Source organism: Bison bison, unplaced genomic scaffold (genome assembly GCF_000754665.1).
Source record: "Bison bison bison isolate TAMUID 2011002044 unplaced genomic scaffold, Bison_UMD1.0 scf7180017864343, whole genome shotgun sequence".
NCBI lineage: Eukaryota > Metazoa > Chordata > Mammalia > Artiodactyla > Bovidae > Bison > Bison bison.
This window is the reverse complement of record NW_011494915.1, coordinates 3,135,833-3,152,903: the sequence shown is the minus strand read 5'-3', so window position 1 is coordinate 3,152,903 and position 17,071 is coordinate 3,135,833. Positions and strand designations below refer to the sequence as shown.

At 44.1% G+C, this 17,071-nt stretch overlaps 2 protein-coding genes across 2 annotated transcripts in view; one reads left to right on the top strand and one right to left on the bottom strand.

Annotated features, from left to right (window-relative positions):
* DOCK2 (dedicator of cytokinesis 2) overlaps positions 1-17,071 on the top strand; it is a 467,146-nt gene that overhangs the window by 219,645 nt on the left and 230,430 nt on the right. The gene's annotated exons all lie outside the window — the stretch shown is intronic.
* Positions 951-17,071, bottom strand: part of FAM196B (family with sequence similarity 196, member B) — a 27,884-nt gene continuing 11,763 nt past the window's right edge. The window contains 1 exon segment of the mRNA XM_010854571.1: positions 951-3,948. Coding sequence (XP_010852873.1) covers positions 3,762-3,948 — 187 coding nt within the window. The 3' untranslated portion in view covers positions 951-3,761.

The following is a 17,071-nucleotide window of genomic DNA, read 5'->3' as shown; positions in this document are numbered from 1 at the left end:
AATAATACCACACCTGAGATGGCTGATTCTGTGTCCAGGTTCCCAGCCTCCCCCCAGATCGGTAAATAGACTGGTTTTGGATGGCTCACAGACGGTACAGGGAAAAGAATTAAGTCACATGATAGGAATGCTGTTTCCTTTCCAGTTCTCTCTCAGACATCCTGATTAGTCAAGTAGAAAATGCATTTGGTGTTAAGCTGGCTTTAACACATGTTGAATATTTCCTAATCTCCCTTTTTAACAAAGAGAGCTGGTCTCAGGCTCAGCACCAGTGATGCTCAACAGTCTCTAGCAAGGATTTTAAAAAATTATTTTGATTTCAACTTTTCCTTTTGGAATATTGTAATGGTTTTTTCTCTTGGTGGTGATATACAGCTGCCTTTTTCAAAAGAAAATTATGGGGGAAGTCATTAAATAACAATCTTAAATTATATTTCAGGTATATGGGTATAATAATGATAAAAATCATGAGTAATAAAAATCCATCTGAATGAAACTGGGAATTGCATCATTGACTCACAATGCCTCCCTGGCTTCCAGGACATGTGGGCCTTCAGATCATCACCATGCTAAGTTCTGAATCTGCTCTTTTTTTAATTTGTTTCCCTGGGAAACATATAGAAGCAATTATAGTGAAAACTGTCCTTGCCATTGGGCTTCCCTGGTGGCTCAGTGGTAAAGAATCTGCTTGCCATTGCAGGAGATGCAGGTTTGATCCCTGGGTTGGGAAGATCCCCTGGAGAAGGAGATAGCAACCCATTCCAGGATTCTTGCCTGGGAAATCCCATGGACACAGGAGCCTGGTGGGCTGCAGCTCATGGGGTCGCAAAAGAGTCAGACGTGACTTAACGACTCAACAACAACAATCCCTGTCATTACAACCATGGAGACATCCTTCTTAAGTTTAAATTTTATAACCCAAATTAACCCAAGCTAGTAATGAAGTCTTAAAACCTAGGAAAAATATGTAAGTTTATTGCAAAAGATAATATCCCATTTAAAACAGTTTAGAAATTTACAAAACCTTACGTTAGTACAGTCTTTAAGAAGGTGCTCTGTAGATGAGCTGGTATTAAGTTCCAAGTATAGTGAGTACACATGTTCTTAACTACAGAGAAAGCAGCTACATAAACTCCTGCAACTTAAGCTGATGTATCAGTCTTTTTCCTTTCAATTTTATAAAAGTAACTTTTGCTAAATTAATATCTCTCCATGAAACCAGACAACCTCAAGTACAGCATTTTTGTAGGAGATCATGGTAGAGGTTACATAATATTTTACAAAGAAGCAATTTTCACATTGAGTATATGAGTACAGAGTTTTGGTATACACATACTTTTTTTTTTTTAACACAGAAATGATCACTTTTGTTTAGCAGGAAGGTTTTACTGAATTGTTTCCCCCATAACAATTTTAAATGTTCAGAAGAGACCGAGTGTCCAGGTTCAGGTTGGTGGCCTGAGCAATGGTGTGTTGTGCTTTGGTATAGAATCATCGCAGCCTCACTTGATTTTTCTCTCTAGAAAGTTCAACTTGTTCTGACCGCAATATCATCTAACTCAAATGAGGGTTTATGTGAGGCTCCAACTCAACATATGTGTACGGCAGCATACCCTTGTTAGTTATCTAAATGTTGGATTATCCATTTTGTGTTCCCAGACATCTCTTCCTCGTGACAGGCTAACTTTGGCAAGTGGTCCTGGTCAGCTCTGAGTGGTTCTGCTCATCTGATGCTGGAATGTGCGCAGACCTTGTAAAACAAGTAGAGTAGGTGTTCCTGTCTCCACTTGAGAATGGATAAACAGGCTCTGAAATTTTTAAAAATTTGCTAAAAGTTGTTGGAATAGACTGCTCTGTTGCCTGGGCCTCTTAATTCTGAGAACAGGATTATTTCCATTCTATTGTGCTGCCCAAGAACATAAATTAATTTGAAAATTAGTGTAAGCAAAGCAAATTAAGATGGAAGCTCTACTACAAGATAAAATTATATAAAAGATCCCCAGTGATTTAACTTTATTGGATTAGCCTCTGTGCTGTTCTTTTCCGTTGTTGGGGCCAACTGCAAGTCGACTGTGTGGATATAGACAGATTCGTGGCTTTTAGCCAGTGGTGGCATATCTTACTGAAATGTGACTTCTTAAGCATGACAAGTGTATTTGTCTTAATTCTAACTTCATGTTAAGTATTCCAGTCTCATTTTGTGGGTTTAAACATTACACTAGAAACAGAACAAGAACATCTTGAATGACATTGCCAGATTTAAATAGTGCAAGCCGAGATTCCTTGCCAAATTTCCCTCTCACTCTCACTGAAATAGCTTTGTGCACTGCAGCGCAGTGACAGGGAAGGTGAAACTGTCGGAGTGGTTTGCTCAATTAGCCTCAATTTGCAGTGGGGAATGTACATCCCACGGTCACACAGAGTGCTTCACTCTGCAAAGACTCTAACGCTGACACACAATCTTTAGCAAAGGGGATTATGAAATGCCTTCTTCACTGAATGTTCACTGAGTTTACCGTCTCTTTTCTGGGCAGCCTCAATCCAACCACAGGCTGGTAGAGAGTTTAACAAGAAGGAATAGGAGCCTTGCCAACCCACCCCTCATCCCCAAGAGTGTGTAGCAATTACTTAATTATATTATTTCAGTAGTCTGCTCAGCCATGCAAGTTTGGCTGGACCCACATGTATGGGGGTTTTATCAAAAGAATGAGCCAGATTTAAAGGAATTCAGACTTTGGGAAGGAAAGGCATTTAATACTAAGATGGAAAAAATCTATCCTCATCCCCAGTCCTACTTCTTCAATCAGGTGACCATGGTCTGGTCACCAGGAAGGGACAGTGTGTAGATTAATAGACTGTGAACTTATCTACAAGGCTGCAAGGATGGATGGGCAAGTACTAATGCTGTGTTTTATCTTAGTCTTATTTATGTTTCTGGTAAGATGAAATGGACAGACAGACTGCTGGATTTCATGATCTTAAATGTTGCAGGGAAATTAATTATGGAATCTTAAAGTTCAAGCCCAAACCAGACCCCATCCATCTGCCAAGCAGTCTCAGGCCCCAGGCTGAGAAGCAGGGTGATTTAAGGCACACCCTGGAGTAGCTACAGCTGCAGGATAGTCATACTCACAGGTCCCTTCTACCCTGTGCTGTCCTTACTCTGCTACAGACTCTAAGGTACACACAGCATGAGATGACAAATCCTAGCTTTGGGATCAAGGGGCTAATCAAAAGTGAAAACGACCCAGCCTACCAGGCGGCCTGGCATTGCTATGCCCTGCCCGCTTCTGTTGTACTCGCAAGTGCCAATATTTTAGAAAACTGCCAGTTAAGATATATGATTTTTTTTTCTGGGTATCTGCTTAGAACCCTCCTCTGTCTCACTGCTCTGCACCACATTTTTATTTCTTTTCTTTGGGATGATAAACCCAGGATGAGCAAGAAGTGCTGAGCATCACTGAGATGTAGGGAAGTGCAATGGGGGTTTTGCCCTTGGTGGGAATCTAGATTTGAAAACTAGAATATATGACAGGAAGCTAGGCAGGTGCTAACTCGGGCCCATGAAATCCTCAGCCAGCAGGCCACGCACTCAGGTGAGACTGTGATCAGGTGTCCAGCAGCAGCTAAACCATCCAGAAGTCATTCTGGTTTTGCAAGTCGAGCGTCTGATGGCCTGGGGCCTTCGCTAGGAAGTAGAGAAAGCCTGACGGCAGTGGTTCCCTGCCTCGGGGAGGGCAGAGGGCATGGTCCCCAGGAGCTCATATCCACCAGAAGCACTTCTTCTTCACCTTCTTGGTTTTCCGCCTTAAGTCCTGTTTCTCGGGAACTGGAGGCTCTGCTGGGGACTTTGGTGGGGGAGAGGCCTCCTCTGCTAGCTCCACTTCCTCCAGACTCTGTAGAACTTCATGGAACCTGCCTTCTTGCTGCCGGAAATCATATTCTACACTGAAAAACACGGAGAGGAAGGAAGGAAAGTAAATTCAAATCAGCACATATTGATTGAATGTCACCAAGTGTCCAACAGACAGAGAAGAGCCTGGGCTTTGGGATCAAGTCCCAAATGCTTAGGTGCCTGCTGGCTGTGTGACCTTGGGGGAACTGTGCAGTCTCTCTGAATGTCCAGTTTCTCATTGGTGTAATTGGCATGTGTAATACCTTCTGCTTAGGGATGTTTCTAAGTTTAAATGAAGCACATAACATGGCAGCCTAATAGTAGATGGCCAATTAAAGTTGTTCCAACCTCTCTCTCACATTTATTTAATGCTCCTGATTGTTCATTATTTTTACATACACTTAAAGCATAAAACTGCCTCATAATATAATGTTTAAGTAATACAGAGAAATATGTGATAAAACTAACAACTCAGTTTCCTTACCCATAAAATGGATCTAATAATGGCCCCTGTCTCAAAGGCTTTTTTGGAATTAATATGTATATAGTGAGGGACAGAGAAGCCTGGTGTGCTGCAGTCCATGGAGTCACAAAGAGTTGGTCATGACTTGGTGACTGAACAATAATGAATCTATATTAGTTAAGTGAGAGAATATAAAGGAAGAACTTAGAGCAGTGCCTGACAGACAGTAAGCCAGCTTGGGGTGTCCAGTGAGAAGGTGCTATTTGGGGGCTTTGTTAGTCACATGTGACAATCATGACCTGCCTTTCCGGCAGCATTTACTCTGATCCTGGGTCTCTAGGAGGTGATGTGGGCATAGAGGATCAGCTCAGTGTCTGTTTAATGACAGCCCCTTTTTAGCCCTTGCTGGGTAGGAGGCTTTGACCAATCATGACACTTCACAAACCAGCACAGGGTTTCTCCTCTTCTGGGTGAGGCATTTCCTTCTCCTCCTTGCTAAACAAGGAGAATGCACCATCTCTGTGACTCTGCATTTCCCCCACCTCCCACACTCCCACGCTGGCTCCTCATCTTTGGGCCCTCTGAGAGTTCTAGCATGAAACCAGGTAACAAACACAGCTACAAGCGCAAGAGCCTTCTCACAAGCGTTCTGGCTCTGGCAGCTCCTCTGTAGGTAAATCTCCTAGACAATTAAGGGCAGAGGCAGCCCATGCACAGTCTGCAGAGATGTCTGCACGAGTCAGTCTTTGTGGTCCGGCTCTCCAGGCTCTGAGGAGGCTGAGCCAGACTTACAAGACAGGCTGACCATCCCTGATGCCACGGGCCTGATTCCCAGGCCCTCAAAGGTCAGGGGGAGCCTGAGCTCCCATCCAAGCCAGAGCTTCGGCTCTTCAACCTCCGACTCTCTCAGCCCCTGAGGGCCCTGGTCCCCAGAGGTGTCATGTTTACTTCGCAGACCTGTGTACAGATGAGACCATGGAGTCTGTACGTTAATGACTCCAACATATACACATAAAGTAACACAAAGAGAAGTGGTGATCAGGATATGCCCATTAAAGGAGAATATTTAAATATATCTGTATTAAGGAATAATATGAAGTCAGCACAAGTGTAAGGCTACCCAAGACTCATTGTTAAGTAAAGAAGCAAAGCCAAGAGCCAGATATATTAATAGTAATAACATCAATGGTGATAATAATAACAGTAATAGGGGCTTAACAATCATGCTCAGGGACCATCAGGGATGGGTGTTTATTTCTATATATTTGATAAGCTTCCTCCAGATTTTCTTCTCTTAACTTACATCCTTTCACTTTCTGTGCCTCCCTGGTCTCCTCTATACGGACATCCTCATGGATGTGTGATTTATATAATGGATGTGTAACACAGGCTGTGTTTTTCTAAGCAAAGCTCCATGACTGATTAACTGTGAGATGGTGCCAAAGTCATTTCTCATATTCAAGCCAAAGTCTCCTCAACTGAAGAATAAGCATGGTGCTACTCATGGGATCTCAGTGATGTATAAACAATAGAATGCATATACAACACTCAGTTCAGAGATAGATACCAACAAACATCAAATGATATTCAGCTAGTCATTCAACAAACATTTATTGAGTATCTCCCATGCACCAGGCCCTCAGTTAGGTACCAGAAGTGGAGTATTAAACAGGCAGACAGATAGACAGACATTATCCCTGGCCTCTTCACACTGGTAACTAGTGACTCTGTGTCCTTAGTAAATGCTAGCCAATATCAAGAGCTATTCAGTTCAGTTCAGTTCAGTTCAGTCACTCAGTCGTGTCCGACTCTTTGCTACCCTATGAATCGCAGCATGCCAGGCCTCCCTGTCCATCACCAACTCCTGGAGTCTACCCAAACCCATGTCCATTAGAGATATTCTAACCAAAGCTCAGAATTTTGCCAGATCACTGAAGAGAAGTATCCACAGACACACGCTAAAGGTCCCACTTCCTGGTAGTACATCCTGGATGTACTACCCAGGATGCACCCCTGTTGCTCCTGAAGCTGGGGTGGACTTCTGTCACCACTCCCCACAGCTCCCTCTCCCCAGTTCAAATTTAAGGAGATGGGTTCAGAGGCTGGGGAATCATTGTCTCTGGCAACCTCTTGTTGCTTTTAGGAAGGAATCCAAAACAATTAATTGCAAACCCTGACTCTCACCCTCTCTTGTATTAATTCACATACAGAGAACATCCACATTCATAGTTCTCCTGACTCCTGAAATGACCCTTACTCTTTCACCAAGGCAGAAAATTACCTTCATTCTAGAGCATTTGGATAGAGCCAAAGAAATAGGCACCCTCTGCTCATTCTAGGAATTTCCTCAGCTTTTAGAGATAGGAAATTCCATCCACCCATCATCTTACCATCCATCATCCATCCATCTGTGCATCAAACCATTCCTCTATCCAGCCAGCCAGCCAGCCATCTAACCATCCATTTATTCATCAACCATCCATTCATCCATACAGTCATCTGCTCATTCATCTAGCCAGCCATCCAACCATTCACCCATTCATTCTTCCATCTATCCATGCATTCAAGCATCCGTCCTGTTTTAGGCCTGATGCTGCTCAGTTATAGGGTCACAACAATGAGATAGAGAGATGTGGATGCTGCTTTTGTGGATGTAGCTTCCCAGCGTATGATACAGGTGATTAAACTAACAATTGCTTTAAAATCTGTCTTGTATATATCTCAACAACCCCTACTCTCCAGCTCTTCATCCATATATCTCTACCAAATTATATGAACATACACACAAACCAGCTTCCTTCTTCTCCTTATATGTGACATTTCTCTGATTTCTTAATTCAAGCAACAAACAGCCAAAACAAAGCACCCGAGTGTGTCAAGACTCATCAGTTCAGTTCAGTCGCTCAGTCATGTCGGACTCTTTGCGACCCCATGAATTGCAGCACGCCAGGCCTCCCTGTCCATCATCAACTCCAAGAGTTCACTCAGACTCACATCCATCAAGTCAGTGATGCCATCCAGCATCACTGTCATCCTCTGTCATCCCCTTCTCCTCCTGCCCCCAGTCCCTCCCAGCATCAGAGTCTTTTCCAATGAGTCAACTCTTCGCATGAAGTGGCCAAAGTACTGGAGTTTCAGCTTTAGCATCATTCCTTCCAAAGAAATCCCAGGGCTGATCTCCTTCAGAATGGACTGGTTGGATCTCCTTGCAGTCCAAGGGACTCTCAAGAGTCTTCTCCAACACCACAGTTCAAAAGCATCAATTCTTCGGTGCTCAGCCTTCTTCACAGTCCAACTCTCACATCCATACATGACCACAGGAAAAACCATAGCCTTGACTAGACGAACCTTTGTTGGCAAAGTAACGTCTCTGCTTTTGAATATGCTATCTAGGTTGGTCATAACTTTCCTTCCAAGCAGTAAGCATCTTTTAATTTCATGGCTGCAGTCACCATCTGCAGTGATTAGACTCATAACAGTGCCCTAATACTGATTAGAAAAAAACAGTGCTTTGGGTATGTTCAAATGTGTATAGAACTGGCAGGCCTAGAGACAGAAGAGCCAGGAGACAGAATGTTAAGTCTATCTCAGCTCACAAGGTAAAGCACAGCACACTGGAGAGCTCAGAGAAAGGGCTCTTGGGTGTAATTCTCCTGGGTTTGAACGGAGGCAGTGCCACTTACTGGCTAGGTGACCTTGGGCAAATTGCTTTTCTTTCTAAGACCCAAATGAAAGTAGAGGTTCTGAAGCGACCTTACCAGGTAGTTGTAGAGAGGGGGACAATAACAAGGGGAGTGTCCTCAGGTAGATGGGGTCTCTGCCCACTCCACCAAGTCTTTTGTCTTCCTATCTCAGGGAGTGAATGCCTCACCTCCTCACTCGTGCCTTTGGCCCTTCAGTAATTGTATACCTCACGAGAAACATCAGTCTTCACCCGCTCCTCCCCACCCCCCCCCCACCCCTCGCCCAGCCATGTGCATTCAGGGAAGAATACACTCTTTATATTTCTATGGAAACATCACAGGGTTCCATTATAATCACTGGGACTTAGGGAGCTCCACAGATGCCCCCACTAGTCTTGACAATTTAAAGGGGATTGAAAGTGACTTTCTTTTCAAGGCCAGACAAATAACAGAGTATAGAGAACCCTGTGTCCTTTGGAAAGAAATTGATTAATGTTTTTTAGGCCAAAGTAATTTATTAACATAAAGGAAAATCGTCACTTTTCTTCTTACCCATCCTTTTGACAAACTACTGTTTAGTTTAGAAGGGAGGAGAAGGAATATATTTTATTTTGGTCACAGCTGCCTTATAAATGGGCAGGGGCAGTGCCCTCTCTCATCTGTCTTTCGTTTTGAGGCTGGGTAGAGAAGAGGAGATCCCCCTCAACTTCCTACTTGGCTAACCCACACCATATTCAACAACCACTTCAAAGAGGGATTAAAACGCCTGCTTGAGAGAATTCAAGCAAACTTTTAGCAGAGGGTTGTTTGCAGATTCTAGGGAATGAGTGCTTGCCTTGGGTTTGATATCAAGATAGAACACCAATGACTTTTCCAACCATCCCCCCCTTCTCTCCCTACCTTCCCACCCTTATATCTTCTCCATCCACAGGAAGTGCTAGGTGCTGCTTAGTTTGCAGAGAACTCTGACTCACAGTGCTGGGGGGCGAGGTGTGGGTAGCAGATAGTGGTCAAGAAATCCTTACAATACAGGACTCAGGCCCAGAACCACTGAGATAGTTTGGAGCTTTCAAAGTCTGTAAGGTTGGTTCTCTGAAGATGCATGGAATGCCTGACTCCTGATCAGGGCTGCCCAGTTCACTGTCTGGGAGTCTTAGAGCCACTCCCAGACAAGAGGTCTGCATGCTGCCACTTTACATTTAGAAAGTGAGATGTGTGTAAACCGAGAATGCAAGCAAGCTGGAAGTCTTCCCTCTTGAGGGCACCTCAGTAATCTAGCTGACAGATCAATGCTTCAGCCATCATGCTAGGAGGTGGAAAGCTGGAGAATGTTTTTCTAGGTAATTGGAAGTAGCAAGAGGCCTAAGTCATGGCTTGTCTGGAAGAAGAACTAGTGAGAAGCAAAGAGTAGGTAAATGTGTAAATGCATAAAGCAAATAAGAGTCAGATTCCAGATATAGCATCTTGGCTGGGCAAAGAGAAGTTGGGTGAGACACAAGAAGAAAAAAGTTTAGACAGAAGTAAACAATAGAAACCTCTTACTTTTATATAGTACTTTCAAACTGCAAACATACCAGGTCTGCATTTTCATTTTATCTTCATGATAGCTCAGGAATCTAGGAATGTTGTTTTCCTAGATTCTGGTAAAGGGAGTCACACCATGAGTCAGGATCAGAATCTCAGCTTTCTTTCCTGACCCCTAGTCCTCTCTCCTAAAAAGGGATCAGATGTTTTAGCCCACAGCCTAGCTGTTACCAGGGTCTACTCTAAGAAGAAAATGATGTAACTAGAGAGTATAACTAGAAAACCCCAATCACAGAAAGCTAATCAAACTGATCACAGCCTTGTCTAACATAATGAAACTATGAGCCATGCCTTGTAGGGCCACCCAAGACAGATGGGTCATGGTGGAGAGGTCTGACAGAATGTGGCCCACTAAAGAAGGGAATGGCAAACCACTTCAGAATTCTTGCCTTGAGAACCCCATGAACAGTATGAAAAGGCAAAAAGATAGGACACTGAAAGATGAACTCCCCAGGGCAGTAGGTGTTCAATATGCTACTGGAGATCAGTGGAGAAATAATTCCAGAAAGACTGAAGAGATGGAGCCAAAGCAAAAACAACACCCAGTTGTGGATGTGACTGGTGATGGAAGTAAAGTCCGATGCTGTAAAGAGCAATACTGCATAGGAACCTGGAATGTTAGGTCCATGAATGAAGGTAAATTGGAAGTCAAACAGGAGATGGCAAGAGTGAACATTGACATTTTAAGAACCAGTAAACTAAAATGGACTGGAATGGGCGAATTTAACTCAGATGACCATTATATCTACTACTGTGGGCAAGAATCCCTTCGAAGAAATGGAGGAGCCATCATAGTCAACAAAAAAGTCCAAAATTCAGTACTTGGGTAAATCTCAAAAATGACAGAATGATCTCTGCTCATTTCCAAGGCAAACCATTCAATATCACAGTAATCCAAGTCTATGGCCCCACCAGTAATGCTGAAGAAGTTGAAGTTGAACAGTTCTATGAAGACCTACAAGACCTTCTAGAACTAACACCCCAAAAAGTGTCCTTTTCATCATAAGGGACTGGAATGCAAAAGTAGGAAGTCAAGAGATACCTGGAGTAAAGGCAAATTTGGCTTTGGAGTACAAAATGAAGCAGGGCAAAGGCTAACAGAGTTTTTCCCAGAGAATGCACTGGTCAGAGCAAACACCCTCTTCCAACAACACAAGAGAAGACTCTACACATGGACATCACTAGATGCTCAATACCGAAATCACATTGATTACATTCTTTGCAGCCAAAGATGGAGAAGCTCTATACAGACAGCAAAAACAAGACCAGCAACAGACTGTGGCTCAGATCATGAACTCCCTATTGCCAAACTCAGACTTATATTGAAAAAAGTAGGGAAACCACTAGACCATTCAGGTGTGACCTAAATCAAATCCCTTATGATTATACAGTGAAAGTGACAAATAGATTCAAGGGACTAGATCTGATAGAGTGCCTGAAGAAATATGGATGGAGGTCCGTGACATTGTGCAGGAGGCAGTGATCAAGACCATCTCCAAGGAAAAGAAATGCAAAAAGGCAAAATGGTTGTCTGGGGAGAGAAAAGACAAGCTAAAGGCAAAGGAGAAAAGGAAAGATATAAGTATCTGAATGCAGAGTTCCAAAGAATAGCAAGGAGAGATAAGAAAGCCTCTCTCAGTGATCAGTGCAAAGAAATAGAGGAAAGCAATAGAATGGGAAAGACTAGAGATCTCGTCAAGAAAATTGGAGATACCAAGGGAACATTTCATGCAAAGATGGATACAATAAAGGCCAGAAACAGTATGGACCTAACAGAAGCAGAAGATATTAAGAAGAGATGGCAAGAACACAGAAGAACTGTACAAAAAAGGTCTTCACAACCCAGATAATCACGATGGTGTGATCACTCACCTAGAGCCAGACATCCTGGAATGCAAGGTCACATGGACCTTAGGAAGCATCACTGTGAACAAAGCTAGTGGAGGCAATGGAATTCCAGTTGAGATATTTCAAATTGTAAAAGATGATGCTGTGAAAGTGCTACACTCAGTATGCCAGCAAATTTGGAAAACTCAACAGTGGCCACAGGACTGAAAAAGTTCAGTTTTCCTTCTAATTCCAAATAAGGGCAATGATACAGAATGTTCAAACTATCACACAATTGCACTCATCTCACACACTAGTAAAGTAATTCTCAAAATTCTCCAAGCCAGGCTTCAACAGTATGTGAATCGTGAACTTCCAGATGTTCAAGCTGGTTTTAGAAAAGGCAGAGGAACCAGAGATCAAATTGCCAACATCTCTTGGATCATAGAAAAAGCAAGAGACTTACAGAAAAACATCTACTTCTCCTTTATTGATTATGCCAAAGCCTTTGACTCTGTAGATTACAACAAACTGTGGAAAATTCTTCAAGAGATGGGAATTCCAAACCACCTTACCTCGTCCTGAGAAATCTGTATGCAGGTCAAGAAGCAACAGTTAGAACCGGACATAGAACAACAGACTGTTTCCAAATTGGGAAAGGAGTATGCCAAGGCTGTATATTGTCACCCTGCTTATTTAGCTCATATGCAGAGTACATCATGTGAAATGCTGGATGAAGCACAAGCTAGAATCAAGATTGCCCGGAGAAATATCAATAACATCAGATACACAGATCATACCATCCTTATGGCAGAAAGTGAAGGGGAACTAAAGAGCCTCTTGATGAAAGTGAAAGAGGAGAGTGAAAAAGCTGGCTTAAAACTCAGCATTCAAAAAACAAAGATCATGGCATCTGGTCCTGTCACTTCATAGCAAATAAATGGGGAAACAATGGAAACAGTGAGAGACTTTATTTTTGGGGGCTCCAAAATCACTGCAGATGGTGACTGCAGCCATGAAATTAAAAGACACTTGCTTCTTGGAAGAAAAGCTATGACCAACCTAGACAACATATTAAAAGCAGAGATATTACTTTACCAACAAAGGCCCGTCTAGTCAAAGCTATGGTTTTTCCAGTAGTCATGTATAGATGTGAGAGTTGTACTATAATGAAAGCTGAGTGCTGAAGAATTGATGCTTTTGAACTGTGGTGTTGGAGAAGACTCTTGAGAGTCCCTTGGACTGCAAGGAGATCCAACCAGTCCATCCTAAAGGAAATCAGTCCTGAATATTTATTGGAAGGACTGATGCTGAAGCTGAAACTCCAGTACTTTGGCCACCTGATGCAAAGAACTGACTCATTGGAAAAGACCCTGATGCTGGGAAAGATTGAAGGCGGGAGGAGAAGGGGACAATAGAGGATGAGATGGTTGGATGGCATCACCAACTCAATGGACATGAGTTTGAGTAAGCTCCAGGAGTTGGTAATGGACAGGGAAGCCTGGCGTGCTATAGTCCATGGGGTCGCAAAGAGTCGGACACAGCTGAGCAACTGAACTGAACCTGGGTCCTGTTAGGTGAGGACACATGGTAATTTAAATGAAGAAGAGGTTGGATAAAAAGGAGAAGAAGAAGGACTATCTTTTATGGAATGAACTCTATTCCATACATCATCCTACAAATTTATTAATTCTCATGCCTCATGTGATTCTCAGAGACCCATGAGATAAGCATTATCTTCATGTTACAAATGAGGAAACTGAGGCAAGAGGAGGTTAAATATTCTGCCAATGGCACATACTAGTAAGTGACAGAGCAAGGATTTGAGCCTAGACTCTCTGGCTCCAAAGCTTGTACACTAAGATTCACAGCACTGAAAGAACAGTAGTGTTCAATATGTATGAGATCCTGGTTACCAAATGAGTGTGGGATGGGACGGTGACCCCAGCCCAGTGCACCTAAATGACCTCACATCTCCCTGTGGAACAAGACTCAATGTGGGCTGGGCCTCTGGAGGGCCCTTCATGACCCAGGCGACCAGCCCACCCTGCCATAGCATTTCCTGATTGCAAGGCTGTCCTGACAGGGAGGCTGTGTATTCGAAGAAGACAGATGCCCCATCGGAGGCTGCGTACTCAAGGTGGTGTCTGGGCTCTGCAGTGTTGGGTCTGATTGTAGGCTGCTGAGTTCTGCAGTGGCCCTTTGCTCATCCTTCTCAGCAGGTGGGTCTTGCTCTTTTATCAAGAGACATGGTGATGTACCATAAATCCAGACACTCTAAGCAAGTTGGCTGAGAAACTAATGGTCCGTGGCATCTCCCTGAAGACAAAACCACTTGCAAGTCTCTACCTCTTCATCTCTGTTGGAGTGTTTCTGTGGCCCCTCCCACCACAGAACCCAGGTGCACCACGGATTTATTGACCTCCTGCAACTTTCTTTTTAAAAGAATTAGCTGTAAGAATCAATGGGTTCAGCGAGGGTGGTTGGGTTCCTGTCCACTTGGATAAATCACACCACTTTGGAAAGTGTCTCTGTGGATGAATCACAGTCCGGGAAAGTAGAAACTTTAGTTAGCTTTTTTTTTTTTTTAATTTTCCCCAGCCTGGAAGGAATATTGTTTCTAAAACTTCCTCCTAATGACCAGTGTGCTCATTATTTATAGGATATAATTTTAAGCTTCACAGATCACAGCCATTTCAAGCCAGCAAGCACACCCCTTCTCCTTGGGCATCTGTGCTGACAAGTCCCCGGAGAACTGCAGGTTCTCTTCTTGGTGCATAAATAAGCAGGGCCACACTGCAGAAATCTCCCTGCTGATCACCATCTGTGGGAGAGGTCTGCACTCTGGGTGCTGTGGCTCTGTGTTGAGAATGTCTTCACATTAAGTCCTCAGAAAGAGAAGGCCGTCTCAGAGACTGTGGTACAAATATTCACTGATGGTGCAAGGTGAGAAGGTAAGAGGGGAAGGGATAGGAATGCCTTCTGAAAAAGGGACTGGTTTAAGCCCTAGCGCTGGTGGATCCTGGACAAATCACGTGACCTGCCCAAGTCTCCGTTTCCTCATCCATAAAATGGGAATAATAACCAGCCCCATTTTTAAGGGTTCTTGGGAGTCTGAAATGTGATGATACATGTATGCTGTTTAGTAAAATGCCTGGCACATTGCCTGAATCAACAAATAGTAACGATTGTAGCATTAACTTGACAGAGAAATAAAGATTGGGTCATTCTGCGGTCAACCGTGGCCCGCACGCCAGCAGCCATCCATTTGTTATTCCTGTGAAATTCTCAGCATGCTTGATGTTATATTTATGGCATGTTTCAGCCTGTTTAGCTATTAATGCATTAAAATCGGTTTCATTTTTATTGCAGACAAATTGCTGATGCTATAAATCCTCTTCTTTCCCCTTCTATTCGAGGGAAAAGAAGCAAAGGGTAAAACATACTGAGAGAAACGGGAGCTAATGGCAAATGTCTGGGAGACCAAGCTGTCAAGGCTCAGAGAAGTTTCCACAACATCCCTCAAACTTTATGCCTGTTTTCAAAAGAGACAGCTTGAGCTGTGTTTGGTGGCAGTTGTTTGAAGGGTTGCCATTAACATTCATGTTCCTGCATTTGAACTGAACACTGATCAGTCCATACTGCACTGACATGACAGCAGCAAAGGCATCTGTGATTACTAGAAGGAACACACATTACTATGCTGTGTGCTTTGTAATTACTTTTCACTGCAGACTTCACTGCTGGCCAGACAGAGGACTGTGGCTGGAAGACAAGGCTCTCACAGTTCCCCTGGCTCCATACTGGGAGAGCATCTTATACAAATTCACAGATCTAGGTATATTGCATGGCACCCCACTCCAGTACTCTTGCCTGGAAAATCCCATGGATGGAGGGGCCTGGTAGGCTGCAGTCTATGGGGTTGTGAAGAGTCGGCCGCGACTGAGCGACTTCACTTTCACTTTTCACTTTCATGCATTAGAGAAGGAAATGGCAACCCACTCCAGTGTTCTTGCCTGGAGAATCCCGGGGACGGGGGGGCCTGGTGGGCTGCCGTCTATGGGGTCACACAGAGTCGGACACGACTGAAGCGACTGAGCAGCAGCAGCGGCAGCAGGTGTATTGCATTTCTAGTGAAATGCCTTTTTCTCTGGTTAGGTGATAGCTTTAAGTGGCAGGCAAGGCCAAGGCCCAGTGGCCAAACTACTTAACCATCAAAGGAAACTCAAGAAGGTTCTCGGCACCTCTGACTGCACCACCCCAGGTGACTCATGTAGCCCTCCGGAGCCTCTTTCCTTAGTTGGATGAAGGTTTGGCTGGCCTTTCTCCTACAGGGCACACAGCTGTATGGCTTTGCCCTGTGTTCCAGAGAGACTCCTTATGTTAAGTTCTGAATGTCAAAGCAGTGAGGGGGCGCAAGAACCGGGATGCTGGTCACCAGGGACAAAGGGAGGTGCTGGCAGCAAATCTCCTTTTGTATCTCCCTAACTTCTGCCCAGCTTGGAGGATTGTAGCAGTGGAGGAATCAGTAATGATAAAAAAAAAAAAAGGGAGCCTATGGTCTGTAGAGTTTGAGGAAATGAGAGGATGCTTCACGCATATGCCCTGGGTCAGGAGCCTGCGTGACTACCCCTCCCTAAAGTGGTGTGGGTGACGTGGGATGGCACTCTGCACGCCCACCCTGGCAGGCATTTGTAATTGCTCCTCCAGGACACCCCAGAGGAGAGTTCCTAGCATCGGGGCTCCTGGCCTGGGAGCAGAATTGGGCTCTAATTGGTCTGCACCTTAATTGGAGGAGGAAAGTAATCAGGGATTACTATTCTGTTCCTGCTCTCAGATGAGGTCTGAGGAGCTGGGAGGTGTGGGAGGAAGGAGAGACTACAAATGAACACCCTAAATAATGCAAGATGAGAGCCTGGCCCCGACGTGGACCAGCAGAAGCTTGTTTTCTCTTCTCACTGCAAATAGGAGGCATCATAAGACACGCTTACTCTGTGAGCAAGCCCCTCTCCTTTCCCTTTCCCTTTTCCTCCACCCTCACCTGCGCCCTTTAGTTAGGTCTGTCCATGACCACTAACCCTGTAACTGAAGCCAAGCAGAAAGGTAAAGCATGTCTCCAATGATGCATTTAAAACAAAAGCTAGTTTCTGGGCTAGTTTATGAGCAAGAGCTTTCTATGTCACAAACGTTTCTAGTAAATCGACTGCCACCACCTCCTTTCAAGACTCTGACTTTACCTACTTGAATGTTTCTCAAACTTCGTCGGGATCAGACTTTCCTGGGAGGCTGGCTCTACCTACAGATTCCCATCCTCCTCCCCACCTCTCTGAGCCAGGAGGTTTGGGGCTTGAAGGCCAGCAACAAATATTCACAGATACCTAGGAGAGTGCTGCAGATGGCCTGCTATCACTCTTGAGAACACCATTTGTGTCCTGTATCATAAACACAAACCCTAACTATGCCCTTGGCCGAAGAGAACTCAGCCATACAACATTCCACTGAGCCCTGATAACCCTCAAGCAGGCCTAGCCTCTGAAGGCAGCATGCCATGGAATCTGACCGACAGGCAGAGAGGACTAAGTTCCAGTCTTGATATTGCCATTTATTAGTTGCAGAATA